General features: G+C 38.5%; 1 protein-coding gene across 1 annotated transcript; it reads left to right on the plus strand.

The window, feature by feature from the left end:
* The first annotated feature begins 1113 nt into the window (after positions 1-1113).
* Positions 1114-14632, plus strand: CUNH6orf58 (chromosome unknown C6orf58 homolog). Its single transcript, XM_026044052.1, has 6 exons — positions 1114-1432; positions 6606-6692; positions 9987-10171; positions 11146-11279; positions 11722-11960; positions 14445-14632. Exons 1-6 carry the CDS (start codon positions 1114-1116, stop codon positions 14630-14632), a joined length of 1152 nt encoding a protein of 383 aa, XP_025899837.1.
* The last annotated feature ends 1217 nt before the right edge of the window (positions 14633-15849 follow it).

The raw sequence follows: 15849 nt of genomic DNA on the forward strand, positions 1-15849 counted from the left end.
CTGAAAACTGTAGTCTTTTCTCATGAAACTTGGAAATAACTGCATATCAGTCCTGAATTTGTTGTCTGTCATTATCCACAAACTTTTCCAGGACTTGCTTTTGCTCTGAGGTCTGTAAGAACTAAACATTAGTGAGTAACTAGTAAAGAAAGTATTTTTTAAGAGACTGATGATTAAAATAGTGATGCTGATATTATTTCCAAACTTCCTTAATTTTCTGCTTATTTAAAATGCTGATATCTCTGAGGGGGTGGTATGAATCAATGTCCATGAAGTGACACCACTCATGTCCAGCTAATATCACAGGAGTCCTCACATCCGCTCAGGGAAGCAAAGCTACAGGACTTCATGCATGAAACTCCAGTGTAGAGATTTCTCAAAGGAAAGTTGCCTTTAGAGCCTTATAAAACTTCAGTCACATATTTACTCAAGTGGGAATTTCCCACAAGCGGGAAAACAACATAAGAACTATACAATGCATTATAATAAGCTTCGGGAAAAGTATTTTTATTATATATAGGGATTTATTAAAAAAAATACAACTTTTGGATTCTTTAAATACGAATTACTGAAGTCCTTTTGTTCATGTGAAAACACAGGCAACTCAAAGCTTAGAAGGATGCTGCCCTATGCACTTTGCTGGCAAGGGAACAGTCAGCTCTCTCAAGGCCAAAGACATCAGTGTCAGACTCAGCTTTCTGGCTCACTGTCCCTCGGCAGTGTTGCTGTAGGCATCAGCTCTGCAATATTGTTGTCCACTGCTAATGCTGAAGAGCTAGGCAGGGAGAGGGAAGCTGTCAGCTCTTAATACATGGACTAAAGGGTATATGATACCACTATAACCAATACCATGGCATAGTGGCCTTTCAGGTGGGTGGGCTCTGGCCTGGGGGCTAGGTATATATTGTGGGCTCCTCCCCAGCTCTCAATGGAAGGACAGAGGTCTCCGTATTACTCACAGCTTGCTAATCTGGCAGCGCCACGTCAGGCTCATAGGAAAGAGTAGGACAAAGACAGGAGACTTGTTCTGCCTGACTCACTCTTTTTGCCCAGCCCTCGTGTTTCATAATAAAGCCTGTGTGGCCACAGACACCTGGATCACAAACCTCCACAATGTGGACATGCTGTGGCATACATGCTCTGCTGCTTGTAACAGCTGCTACCCTGAATTCAGAGGCTGCCATCAGAGGGAAAAATACCGTCAGAGAAGATGTCTATCCTCCTCTGTGGGATTCTGTCCCTGAAAACCTTCTGGATTTCCCAGTAGAAGGCGACAAAATTGTCATCAACGCTTGGAACTATAGAGAACGTCTGGGAGCATACAAGACTTTGCTAAATGCTTCAGCCAAATATTTTTCTCCTTTTGGATCCCAAAATTTTGCTAATATTCTCTGGGGATTGGCATTGCAACATGGGTGGCAGTTTCATACAGGTATGAATTATGTCTTTAGGCAGTAGAAAAAACTACACTTTTGTCAGACCCCTTTAGGGTCACTGCTTCCAAACTTTCTGCTTTGCAAGCCCTCAGACAGTCTAAATTGTGACATTATCTGCTAAAATAATGATTTCAATGAGAATTTCTGAATTAGAGCAAACTTCTGCTTATTTGAACAATGCACCCTGACCTTTCCAATAGGAAAAGACATTGCAACCCATTTAACCGATTAGAATCAAGAAGGTTTGTGATTAAGAAATACTACTAGATTAAACAAAGACAGTAATATTTCAGTTTTCTGAAAACACTTCAAAAGATATTCTAGCTATTGAAGAATATTGAAGTTAAATCTTATGGCTTGCACTTTGCAACTTTGCAGTATTATTCTTCATTTGTTAACTGTTGGGTTTTTAGGTTTTTTTTAGTCTATTTGTTTCACTTTTGTTTCACTTTTGTTTTGTCTCACTTTTCACTCTTTTAGATGAATTTAGAAGTAGGCTTGTTATATTTTAAATATATATTATTAGAACAATGCATGCACTTTACCTCATATACATTTCTGGGTTTTTCTAATGAGCTTCAAATTCTATCARCTTATTCTACAAAAGCTGATTGCTGTCTGGGGCTTTCATCCTTGTCTGTTGATCTCCACTCACTGCTTCACATACAGTGAAGCTTTTCATTCAAAGCTGGAGTTGGCTAACTAATCAACCCTATTCTAGCAGCTAGAAGAGGAACAGAGATCAATAATCATCAATGCTTGTTGGAACTTGTGCTAGTACTGTGTGGTAAATCGTTCGACCTACCTATAAGCAAATGTATTTCTCCACTTGCTCTGTTTACTGGCAACAATCCAAAGTTTTTTGAGGTGGTGGTTTGGCTATATGTTTGTTTGTAGAAAGAGACTCTGCAGYTGGTGAAGGAAAGCTCCTGGTATGGAAAACAATTGTTACCAAAAAAGAGGGAAAGAAGGTAGAGTAAGCAAAGTCCAAGAAGACAACTAGCTGACAGAGAGCAGCAGGAGAAGTATTTTTGGAGTTTAAGTAAGCTTTTACCCTACCCTTCTTTATATATGGGATGCAGCAGAAAAGTTGACCCAGCACATGGTAAGGACAAAGAGACTAATTGCAGAAGCTGCACTAGAAYGTGGACCTGCAGTGAACAATCTGTTTAGGTAGTGTGGTCTCATCTCCTATAGTTCTGAGAAAGAAGCTTAGGAAAGAAAGAAATCTGGACTATCTTCAGTGGAATGATTTACTTCTTTCAGATCTTAGCAGAGGATGATCTGATGAAAGTATGACAAGATAATAAAGGCCATCAGAGATTTACAGTCATGGTAACTTGATGCAAGCRAAATTTCAGTATTCGCAAGCAGGAAGGGGCAAAAGCCTTTTCTTGATGAACTGATGCCTGCTGGACATGAGGGGTGCAAGACTTCGAGACAGAGTTTAACATAGCTGAAATTGAAAAGTATGTTGAAGTATAAGTGGATAAAGAGGATAAAAAGATGTGGATAAGTGGATAAAAAGATAAAATTTTGGCATATGTAGTAGTGAGGCTAGTAGTTTCTTATACCTAATTCAAGTAGGCAACCTGCTTAGAATAGTGAGAAGCGACTGATGTATTTGTGTATCAACATAATGAGCTTGGACAATCAACTTGAAAGACTTGAATTCATAGTGCAGGACAACAGAGCACCCTCAGAAACCAAGTGAAATGTGTTGCATTCACAGTTCTCTCTCATTATGAAAGTTATGTTGCTGAGAAAATATGAAAATTAAAGGTATAAAAAAGAGTATCTTAATGATGTGCTAGACAGTAAAGAATAAAGGATAGYGTGGATAGAATCAGGAAAGATCCAAATATTTAGGAAAATACAATAGGAAGATGGTGGAATCTTCTCTACAACCAAAGTTGGATTTGAGTAAGAACCACTATGCTTACAATGCTACCAAAGAAAGTAATCCAAAGAAAGTAATGCCAGATAATCCTAAGTTATTATGTAAAATTCTGACTTTCTCCATACAGAATTGAGAATAAGTATTGCTGTCCTCAGATACTTCTGMATCATAGAACGGTTGAGGTTGGAAGGGACCTCTGGAGATTATCTAGTCCAATGTCCCTGCTCAAGCAGGGTCACATACAACATGTTGCCCAGGTTCATATCCAAAGGAGGGTTGAATTCTAGTTTCCTCCTSGAGAAGGAGACTTCACAAACTCTCTGGGCAGCCTGTTTCAGTGCATTTGTCACTTTCCTCACAGAAGAGATTTTCCAGTCACCTAATTATCTTCACAGCCGTACACTAGACTCCCTCCAGTAGTTCCACATTTCTCATGTACTGGGGAGCCCTAGAGTACTGGGCACAGTACTCTAGATGTGACCTCTCCAGTGCTGAGTAGAGGAGGGGGATCACCTCCCTCCATCTGCTGGTAATGCCCTTTCTAGTGCAACCCAAAATAACGTTGGTCTTCTTGGCCACAAGAGTCCATTGCTAGATCGTGGAAGACTGGTTGTTCACCAAGACTCTCAAATCCTTCTCTGCCAATCTGCTTTCCATCAGGTCAGGTCCGAACCTGTACTAGTGCATGGAGTGTAAGATTCTMCCTAGGTGCAAGATCTTGTATTTCATTGAACTTTATGAGGTTCCTCTCCATCCAAATTTCCAGACTGTCCAGCKCTCTCTGAAGCACAGTTTTCTGGTGTATCAGCCACTCTTCCCAGTCTTGGATCATCAGCAAATTTGCTGAGGGTGCACTCTGTCCTTTCATCCGGGTCACTGATGAAGAAATTGATCAAGACTGGATATGGACCCCTGAGGTACAGTGCTGGTCGCAGGCCTCCAACTAGACTTTGGTGAGCCAGCTAGCTGATCATAATCCTCGGAGGAGCCCACAGATTTGCCATTGTTAGGTTTGCCTAAATGATCTTTAGCACAATCTTCCTCAAATAAAGGAAATTCACTTCAAGATTTGTCTCCACAGTCTTGGATTTCTGAGGGCTGGCCTTAGTAAARGTGACACTCAATAACTCTTCTTTCTCTGTATACTCTGTATCACCAGGACTCACCACATTCATCAGTGGACCCACATTTTCCCTAGCCTTCCTTTTGCTACTGATGTATTTGAAGAAGTCCTTCTTCTTGTCCTTAACATTCTTTGTCATATTTAATTATAAGTGAGTCTTAACCTTCCTCATTATATCTCAATATTGTATCTGATATCATTCCTATATTCCTCCCAAATGACTTCTCTCTTTTTTTTCCACATTCTGTATGCTTCCYTCTTCTGTTTGAGTTTTGCTAGGAACTCTTTGTTCATCTATTCAGGTCTTCTGCCCACTTTACCTGACTTTTTAGTCAGAAGGATGTACCAACCTTGAGCTTTGAGAAAGTGATGCTTTCATACTCTCTTGGACCACCCCTCTTCCTTCTAGGGCCCTAGCCCATGGGATTCTTTCAAGTAGGTCCCTGAAGAGGCCAAAATTTGCTCTCCTGAAGTCTATGGTTACAATCCTGCTTACTACCCTGCTTCTTTCTCACAAGATCCCGAACTCCAGCATCTCATGCTCACTGCAGGCAAGGTGGCCCCCAACTTCCACATCTCCAACCACTCCTTCTTTATTTGTTAGTACAAGTTCCAGCAGCATACCTCAATGACATCACCTGTGGCAAGAAGTTGTCATCAATGCTGTACAGGARCCTACTGGACTGTTTGTGCCTACCTGTGTTATCTTTCCAGCAGGTATCAGGGTAGCTGAAGATCCCAAGGGGAACCAGGACCTATGATCATGATGCTACTTCCAGCTGTCTACTGAACACAAAAAAAAAAAAAAGTGTGAAGGGGAAAAAAAAAAAAAAAAGGTTTAGAATCCTTAGAAATATCAATCAAAAAAAGAAGTGCATTTCTCTCTAGCACAAGCTCCTGCTCTCAGTGTTTTTCTACTGAAAGAATTTGTGCTTGATCAGCTAGCACSCCCCAGCCTACAAGCTCCATCCAGTCAGCTGGGGAGGATAATTAGGAAAATTTGTRTGCACATGATCCACAATCATCTCTTCACCCTAAGGAAACAGTATCAGGTGTCTTACCACAAATGCTGGTTGTTAAAAATGGCATGAAGGATAGTTCTGATATGACATGAATGGCAATGACTGTATTCAGCTTAGTCATCAGAGGGTATGTGTTCTTCAGGGTGGTTTGTGAGTGTCTGGATCAGCTCATGTTAGTAGACCTGATCATGTCATTGCATGCCATGAACTGCATGTCATTAACCAGGCTTCCTGACTCACTACATAAATACTGACATGTCTACATTATGTACATACCTAAGTACTTTGATGAGTTAAGCTATTTCTTCATGTAATGTAGAATCATAGAATCATTGTGGCTGGAAAAGACCTTCAGGATCATCAGATCCAAATGTAAATCCATCACCACCATGCCTGCTAAACCATAACCTTAAGTTCCTCTTCTAGATGTTTCTCGAAYACTACCAGGGATGGTGASTCTACTGCWTCCTGGAAGAAGGGCAGCCTGTTCCAATGCTTCATCAATCTTTCCTTAAAGTTAAATGTCTTTACTTTTCTTCATGTGAAATATCTTGAATGTTTGCAAGAACATAGATGCTTGTAAATTTTTCTAACCAGATACAATAATGTTTGCTTGTATTTTTTACATTAAAAGTCTTTTTGTATGCATGGTTAAACTGGAAGGGATTCTGTATCATATCAGTCTGTTAGGTGTAGCAATTACCCTCACATTTAATTTATGATATTCTGCTCGTTATATTATCGGCTTTACCTCTATCAAAAATGTTTTAGTTTTGCATGTGGTTATGTCTGTATGCACATCTGTATTTATATCTCTATAAAAATATCAGATCGTTAAGTTCTACTTTCAGACAGCTTCATAAACACTCAGAATACTTTTTCAGTGAGCAGTAAATTGAACTGTAAAACACAGTCAGATTTCTATGCACTGTATGAAGTACTGACTGAGAAATTCAGCTACTGTAAGAACAGTAGTRTATGAAGCAGAACAACAGCATTTGTTTTGCTTCTCTGAGCAAAATTCTGCATGCTTTACTTATATAAGTTCTTTTCTTTAGGTCTCAGAGGGCTTGTTACATGAAAAAAATTAAGCAGCATTTGGCATGTTATTTCATTTGATTCAGGCAGATTAGCAGATCCTTCCAGTGTGACTTCCTGTGGCTACCAAGCTGGAGACCTTCTGTGCATATCTATAAGAAGCTGGTGGGCCTGTAAGTATATGCTGTTACACTGCTCTTCTCCAAAATAYGGAATTAATGTCCCAGGTGGCAATTTAGAATCTTTCATCCACTTGATCTTCTATATTAAAAATTAATTTCAGTGTTACATAACCTTCCATTAAAAAAATTGAGCCTTGCACCTAAGTATGACTAAGTAAATTAAAACTAACTGACCTTGATAACTTTTCTGAAAAAAGAGCCTAAATAGATGTTTGTATTTCAAAAAAGCATGAAAAAAAAGTGGGAAATACCATGATAGGTACCTATATTTGTAGACATTTGTAGAGATTATGTTTTTCAATCACTCCATGCCAGATTTCACAGAATCACAGAATGGTTGAGGTTGGAGGGGACCTCTAGAGATCATCTGGTCCTACTGCCTTGCTCAACCAGGCACACCTAGAGCACGTGGCACAGGATTGTACCAGGCAGGTTCTAAATATCTCCAAAGAAGGAGACTCCAGATTTGTTCAACARTGTTTAACCATGGTACTTTAAACTCAAACTTAGTGTAAGAATGTCAAACAGGAACTTTAGTGGTTCTTGTATCATCCTTGATAGCATGTATATGATCAGACTTTTCAGCCTTCATTTGTATCTTCACGGTTGACTGCAAAAGGGAAAACAAAGGGACACATTATGACCATGGCACCCAAACAACTTCATTATCTTCATTATGCTGATAGCATTTATCCACTGGATTTTCAAATATCCATATGAAACTTGAGCTATAAGATGCACAGGCTATAAGATAATTTATGCTCATTTTAATACCATCTTTAAATTTCTAGTGAGCTGAAATTGTACTAAACATCTCACATTATCCCAATAAGTAGCAAGAGGCTGAAGACAGACAGAGAGAGAAATGAGCTTAAAGATCAGATTTCCCAGTGTCACTCCCAGTGACATTTTCAACGCTTCAAAAATATACATCCAACTAATTCACTCAGTCCTTCTGAAATAGAAACATCCAAACTTCTTGGATAGTTTTGATAATTCAGCTCATTCATAGGTGTCCCTACTGAACTGGAGGGGCCAAGTAACARTTTTTGATAGTCTACACAGTTTCCTGTATCATGAAGCATATCAGCATTTTAATAGCAAAAATATATCTGTGATGGAACTGGAGAATGGGCCTATTCATTACACCTAATCAAATATTAAGCTTTATAGGGGCCAATGTTTTCACAAAAATGGTGATGATAATTTTATAATCTTTGCTCTGTACAACTCATGGGTATCCTTATATCATGCACGAAGGTAGTCTAAGGGATAGCAGTTTTAGTATCTATAGAAAAAGCACCAACAGTACAACATGCTCTGTCTCAAGGGCCTTATATTTGCTCTAATAAGAAACCTGACAGTTGAAACTGCCAACTAAGGATTTTAATGTTCWTAATGTTACTTCTTAATGTTAATGGTTTTAATGATCTTCTAATAAYCTTATTTCCCTCTGCTATTTTTTACAGTAGGTACCTATATGGAAGTAGACTACTCAAACAACAATGCGTTGTTGTTTGATTTCCACAGARCTGGTCTTACAAAACGACATTGCGAACTGTGTTGTTGTGTTGTTGAGCTCAAGGAGAAAACATAAAGGACAATTATTGCCTATGCCCAAACTGAGTTGTACATTATAGCCACTCTGAATGGAAATCTTCTAAATGCTTTTGTTGCACTTTTCAAAACTGAATGAACACATTATTTTAAAAAATCTACAATTTCTATTTTTTAAAATCTGAGTGAAAGTCAATATTTTTTAGACTCTCTTCTATTTTCTTTCTTTTTCTGAAACTGGAACTCAGACCCTTTTCGATTCTTTTCTCTACTTTTTCAGAGATGGAACTGACAGGTAGGATGGAAAAAAAAAAGATAATCCTGACATAGCTTACGATCAATACTTCTATATAAAGGCAATAGCATGACAAAAATCTCTTTTTAAGTAAGTAAGCCTTATATCAGTCTTTTATTTTCCATATTCTTTCTCTTCCTAGAGGACAACTGCCCCTCTTTTAAGCTCTAGYGCTTTTCCCTCTATTACCCCTGTTCCTCGTTGCCTTTGCTTCCCTACTCAGACTCTCTTGTTATACGGTCTCTTTCTTCACAAGACCCGCTGGCGAGCTGCCATAAACAACATACTTACCCTCATTGCCACACGGCTACRTTGTTGTAGAGGCTGCATTAAGCTTCAGGCAGTGAGCCCAAAATTAAATATATATATCTTCATGCGATCAAAGATGTAAGCAAATTAAATATGTAAATTTACAGTACAGCCAAGCGACATGGCAATACTTGGTGCAATCATTCAGTTTGATTTCCTGTCTCTGAGGGTGGCGAGCACTAGATCCTCCAAGGAAAGATGTCTCAGGCTGTGATTGAGTAAGAACAGTCATTGCTTACAGCTGCGCCAGGTGACCTCCCTGGAGCAGAAACTTCCTCTAATTCCTTAGTGTTTGCATTCCTGTTCCTCACTTGCTTCCAAAAACAATGCTATCACCTGACACTGATTTTGCTGCCTCCAGAATATTTATAAACTCAGAAGCCCTGCAGAAGTCTTGCAGAGCATGCAGAAATGTTATGCACTGCTCTAAAGACATGCATGAGTGCTTTTGATGGGCATTTAGGGCAGTCCTCTCTAGCCCATGTAGTCATACCAAGATGGGAATGAAACTCAACCAGGAGTTGGCATTTAATATTCCCTGAGGTGTGAGACATCACAAGACTGCTGCCTAAGAAGTTTGGTCTCTTCCTCCAGAATTGTATTTCTTTTTTGTATTATTTTCTGTTTCATGAGTCCCCAGACAGGCATAAATACATAATGTAGGCAGGCACTTTTAAARGAACACAAATATTTTGCAACGTGAAGTCCGCATTTCAACACTTGTCATGAAAATAGTGAACAAGAAGCAAGACTTGGCTTAGCAATGATGCCCAGCTAAAGAGTAGCTTTGGTCCTGGGACATTTGTTAATGTACATTTGGTCTAAAGCTACTTATACAAAGCTACTAGAGAGCAGCTTTCATCCTGAGACATTTGTTAATGTAATGGACTTAACTCATGCAAGGTTATTCATGAGCGAAATAGAAAGGAAAGTTATAAATCATATCTAAATCAATATAAATGCCACCATTAGTGCATTCCAGTAAAAATGTCCCTGCTGCTGAACACAGTTGTGCCAGCAGCAATTTGAAAGACTTGCATTTTATATTAGGGAATGATTAGATTTTTGCTTGTTTTTTAATTTGCTTGTGGTTAACATCTCCTCTTTCTTAATTATTGTTATAGGTATGAATTACTACCTGTCTATGATACCCTTTTTGGGTGCAGTGGAAGCTGGCCTTTTTGGAGAGTTGCCATATGAAATAGAGATAATACCACCAGAGGAGCTAAGAGAGGATTTTTGTTATAGTGTTGCTGACTGCCGTTCTCGCATTCCCAAGCTCATGGATGAGTGGAAGGCCTATTTTGAAGTAAACAATTTTATTTTTATATTTTGCAGGAAATTAAGCCAGCATATTACTTTAAAATTATTATGATTGTTTATAAGATTCAGAGGGCTTTATTTGCTGTCAGTAGTAACATGATACATAAGTAATAAGCAGGAAAAATGAAAAGCACTACATAAAGTGAAGCAGAGATAAGAAGTCTAGGATTTTTGCAGGCTACAGATTTGTTCCTTCCTTTCAAAATAATTCTATACTTTTGATTGTGCTCCCAAAAGCTGTTGTCTTAACAGTTAAGCTTGTAATGTGTTAGTGCTTATACCAGCAATGCAAGATAAGCATGTGAGACAGACTATTACCCTTGAAAAATGAAATGATGTTTTACAGCATCTTTTATTCTTCCTAACATCTAAAAAAAAATTAAATATAAACCCTTCTGGGTTTAAGAGATTATAAAGGAAGATGGGATCTATGACTATATCTGTTTTTATCCGTTTTGTTGTTTCTTCTTCCTTAACTAGGAAGTTGAGAAAGTATAAAAGGTCTTCTACTTTAATAAACTTACTGACAGCCATTAGGAGTCAGTTATTTTCTGAAAATCTTGATTACTTGCAGCTTAAAGASTACAAAAAGTATTTCAAGGAATCCAGCTATTGCAGCATGAAAGTTTCCATGACACTCAGACAGAAAATTTCACTGAATTATTGCAACAGATCATTTAGCCTAAATCACATTACTTGGTCAGTCAAAAGCAAAGAAGTGCAAATTCTCTTAACTTCAATGGGGATATGCATTTACTTTGGACCTCCATGTTGATCAACTTTTATCTCAAAACCAAGTACAGCTATTACTTAGAATGTGAAAGCAACCCATTCGGTCTACTGAGAATCAATTTTATTCAGCTTGCAAACTGACCATTTTGTGAACTATGCACACAATCCAAAATCAGATTTTGARAAAAAAGAACACTTTTTTTCTGACTTCTCTCCCCTTTGCTGTAGTATCTGTTATCTACAGACCAAAAAGCTGAGATCCCTACAACAGAATCCTCCTTCAGCCTGGATGATGCCCTCCATCACATGTGGAAGGCACACGTGGCCTCCATTGCTCATGCTTTACCTAAGTTCCAGGAGAGGTAAGAGAATCAGATCCATGGACAAAAGGAACCTTCACCACCTCTTTGCCTGTTGATAAGGATAATATTTGAGTAAAGTCAATATGTGCTTTCTTAAGCTCTGCCTTTTGGCTCTCTTGGAGCCAAGATCTACATGGCAGTAAGAGTTTTATCCCCTGCATTGCTAACTGTCCAGGCTGACACCAGCAGGCCATGCCGTGCTTAAATATAAGATGCTATGCACTCTCTGGGATCTGGGATTCAGGCCATAAACTCTGTCTAATCTGGCCTAGAGGCAATGATGCCTCTAAGTATAAAAGCCTGAAGGTGAGTTTAAGACACTGTGACATTGAGACTGCTCAGAATGTTATAATGAATAAATATTTCCAGCRTAAATGGTAGACTAATAAGTTCTATGTTTGATTGCAATTATCTGCTACATTTTCCTTTTGATTTATTTCAGATTAATATATCTCTCTGATCCAGAAGCAAATTTTGGAGAAGACTGGGCTAATGGTGTAGATTTCATTGCAGCAACACACTTCTCTACAGATTTGTGGAATACACACCACTTCCAGGCTTTCCTGCCTCAGAGGATGCTTGTTGAAGGGGATGTTATCCCATTCATCCATGACTTCAGTCCACAACAAAACAAAGTCTTGTTTTCACTGAGTGCTCTTTACAATACAAATAAATTAACAGGTATGAGTCTGATCAATATATATCCATAGTTCATATATTTTATATCTTATTTTCTSTAAACTTCTCTTGAAATGATCATACTGACCTTCAATATAAAATAGTATAATCACTTCCTAGATGCTAGTGATAGCATAGTACAATAAAAACAAAATCATAACACACCAAAAGCATCTTGAGGCAAAACTCATGAAATGAATTTTTCACACAAGAAGATTTCATGAGTGAAATGCATCATTTGCTTGAGCAGTTGACCTAACTTTTTTTCTTCAGATTTAAAAAAAAAAATTTCCATTTCTCCAGATAAATCTGAAACCCACTAAGGCTGTAAATTAAGTTGTTAGATCAGCTGGAATCATTAGAAAAAATAGACAGTCATGAACAACAGTTTGTGTGCCCAGAAGTATTCTCTATTTTTTCTTCTCCCAGTCCAAACATAATAAMCAAATATAATCTGTTTCAGCAAACTATTTTGTTAGACAATCTTGGCTGCATCAGTTTATTCAAAATAAGTTGTGCATCACCATCCAGTGGTGACATGCAGAACTACAGATTTCTGTGGCTTGAGTTCATTCTTTCATTCAACTTCAGTTTATTCAGATACCGCCTTTTTCCCCTCCTTTATGAAGGATTTTTTTTTGTATCTTTAAGTGAAAATATAATATAGGATTTCTACATTATAAAATGATTATCCATAGCCGTGACTTTTGTTTTGTAATCTTTTTCTTCTGCCTATACATTTCAGTGAAATGTCTCATGCTTAATGTATTTCCTAGTAGACAAAACCCAATTAATGAAGCTATTAAATGTTACAAAAGACCATCCTWACACTCAGAGTGCTTCCCTTACACCTTACACAAAAAGCGAAGGAAGCCTCACAGTCTGATCAAGGCAGCTTTAGAGCTTTGCCCCATGCCGGCTTTCTATATCTATGTCAGCTCTCCCATCATGCAGGCTTCCTATAGCTATCTCCAGTATCCATCCCCTTGGTGAGAGGGGGAGAAAGGCATGATCAGCAAGCAGAGACACCAATACATCAGAGCATGGGTAAGTGAGGACCAGAGCACAAAGACAGCAGTGGAAAGAGGGAGGAAAAATAGCATATATGCAGAAGACAACAGTAGGAAGAGAAGAATGGAGAACTTTCATATGTGTGCAGGCCATGAATAACGAAGTCAGAGGCTGGAAACGCTAGCCAGGGATTTCCTGGTCCTTCTGTGAAGGGATGTAAATACCTCCTAGTTAGTWAATGCCTATTAACTCAGCTCAAAGACTGCTTTGCACATCAGAAACAGAGCTTCCGACTGTATTTGGCTTGAGTTTGGGTCCAACATCTGAGCGGGGAACTGAAATGCTAGGTCTCATTGTAGTAACACTCATGTGTGATAAAACCTGACATCCTGCTTTAGTATTCAGCTGCTTCAAAGTTTCAAACACATTCTCTGAGATGTGGAGTGCTCTTCTGGTGCTGGAAACTTCAGTAATAAATAGAGTACCTCACAGGATGGGACCTTGTCCAAAACAGTGACATTTGATTTCTCGATTCAATACTCCTTATTTTCTCTACCCCTGCCTCTCTACATCTAGAATAGCGCTGCGCTCAGACAGTATTCTGCTACTTCTAAAATCTCTTGGGTGACAGAGACAGAAGCTTTATTTTTGATGCTCTGCCCCTCACTGATCTGCCAAGGGGAAAGGGCAGAAGCTTTGTTGTCCTGGACTTCTCCTACTGTTCTCACATGATTGCCTGGAGCAGTACAGGTATGTGGCTGCTAGGATAGGGAAGAGGGATATTTGCAGCCTTTTTCTCTTAACTCTTCAGCTCCCTGGTAAAATCCTGTGAGAATGAAACTGGCAGAAGCTTCTTTTTCAGGAGACGGATTAACTCCTCTTTGCTTTCTAGTGGACTTTCAGATTTCCTCTGTGGCCTCCTTGTTCATCATAAAGATCACTATGGACAGCAGAGGAGGACAGGCAGTGAATGTCTTGTAAGCTGACAGTACTAATACTAGACTGGCCAGGTGTACTTGCACAGGGAGTGACCTCTTATAGCCTTGATGGAGGAATTAGGATCATTTGCCTCCTTAGCCTGAGGCCTTAGCTGGACAGGAGCACAAAACCTGGGCCGATTTACAGCAGAAGGCAACAAAGCACATGGTTGTAAATAACAGGCTAGTGAGCTCTGCACAATTGCAGAACAAGACCCGAGCATCTGTCTTCAATGATTTTGACTCTCCATGCTGATGAAAAGAGAGCAAACCCATCTCTCAATCAATACCAAGGGTCCTGAGCTGAATGGATGGTCTGTGTCTACGGACATTCTTGTAGGCAATTATTATCCCCTCAGTCTGTCTCAGCTTTGTCCCCACTTTGCTGTCCACAGCAGTAGTGGATGTTTGCTACATCTCCTGTGTGCTGCAAGCTTTGTGTTGTGTGTGCATATGCTTTGTGTTAATTTGACAGTGTCACGTTGTGTCTCTTTCCAAGGAGGATTGCTGCTGAAACTCTGGAGAAAGGCTATGTCTACCGAAGCAGGAAGGGAACTGGGACGAAAAATGATTGAAGACTTGGTTGCAAGCCAGGAATTTAACCCAATGGAAATATATGATGATGTGAAGGGAGGTGATCTGGCAGCACCCAGTTTCTTGACAAAAAACAGCATCAGTATTGATTGATTTAATCTTTTAACAGCAATGAATCTGGTAATCTGGCCTTGATAATTTCATAGAGCAGGATTTAATGAGGAGCCATATGTGCTTTGCTCTCCTATTGGATCAACATTTCTATCCTTAATTTTCCTAATTAGCTCCTGACTTCATTCTTTTTCTGATAAATAAAATACTTCACATAATATCTGACTTTATTAGCTATTTGAACTTTTTATATCATCTGTCATTACTGGGGACAAAATTAAATATAGGCAAACTATGTTTTGTTTCAGACTGTTTTTCCCCTGTATACAAGGATCCCACCACATATGCAATTTCTCATGTTCCTGATAGTCTAACAAATAATCATCCAGTACATTTATTTGAAACAAGGATTAAAAACACATGTCATGACATTTTTCTAGCAGTTGTTATTTTGCAGGACAGCAGCAATCAACTTTGAAAATTCTCAAATCAAGTACTTCAATACAGACGGATTCTATCTATAGTGCTCTACACCAAGAAAGTACCTAAGCCTGTAGAGTTAAGTCAATCCAAAGAAGTCCTGAATCCAATAATATTATTCCACAGCAGCTGTACCAGCATTTAATTCATTTCACTTACTCGTAAGTGAAAGTTCATGTTATGAAGTTATGAAGTTCATAAATGAACTTCAGAAGAAGTCCCGAATTATTAGCTGCATACCTCGTAAGTAAAAGGAAAAGAAAACCATTTGCATCTTTCTGCCCCATTTTCTGAGTTTTATTGGTCCTCCATCCTAAAACTGTTAGATATTTACACTGGAAATTAAGAAATAATTACCAAGACATTCAGCAGTTAAGTACTATTTTGTCCTTTAATGTCCCAGGACAAAGATTTCAATTATTCATTGTCATTTTATAGATAAATTCTTAATGTATCATCATTAGCTAATAATTTTCAAAGGAAATAAGTTAATAAGGTCCAAGAAAATGTGGGAGTTTTTACCTTAATTACCTGGTTCATAGATCAGAGTAATTATATATCAACAGACTTTAGGTATAATCTAAAAGTAATTACTGCAGCTGCCAGATGTTAAAATATTAACTTAATTGTGCTCCAGAAAAGTTTGAAATAATTTTTGACCTTTTCTGTGGTTAACTTAGATTTAACCTTAGATGGACTTTGAGAAAACAATAAGCCCCTAACACAAACACTGACAACAAAGCTATACTGATGCTCTTGAGAGGATATTTCCAAAGCAC

This window comes from Nothoprocta perdicaria, unplaced genomic scaffold (genome assembly GCF_003342845.1).
Source record: "Nothoprocta perdicaria isolate Ctin4 unplaced genomic scaffold, notPer1 scaffold_349, whole genome shotgun sequence".
NCBI classification, from domain to species: domain Eukaryota; kingdom Metazoa; phylum Chordata; class Aves; order Tinamiformes; family Tinamidae; genus Nothoprocta; species Nothoprocta perdicaria.

Bases quoted from the DNA above. Each gene is read 5' to 3' on its own strand.
- CUNH6orf58 (XM_026044052.1), top strand. From the start codon at position 1,114: ATGTGGACATGCTGTGGCATACATGCTCTGCTGCTTGTAACAGCTGCT. The intron at 10,172-11,145 runs GTAAACAATTTT...CCTTTGCTGTAG, and splicing joins AGTGGAAGGCCTATTTTGAA to TATCTGTTATCTACAGACCA. The intron at 11,961-14,444 runs GTATGAGTCTGA...TCTCTTTCCAAG, and splicing joins CAATACAAATAAATTAACAG to GAGGATTGCTGCTGAAACTC.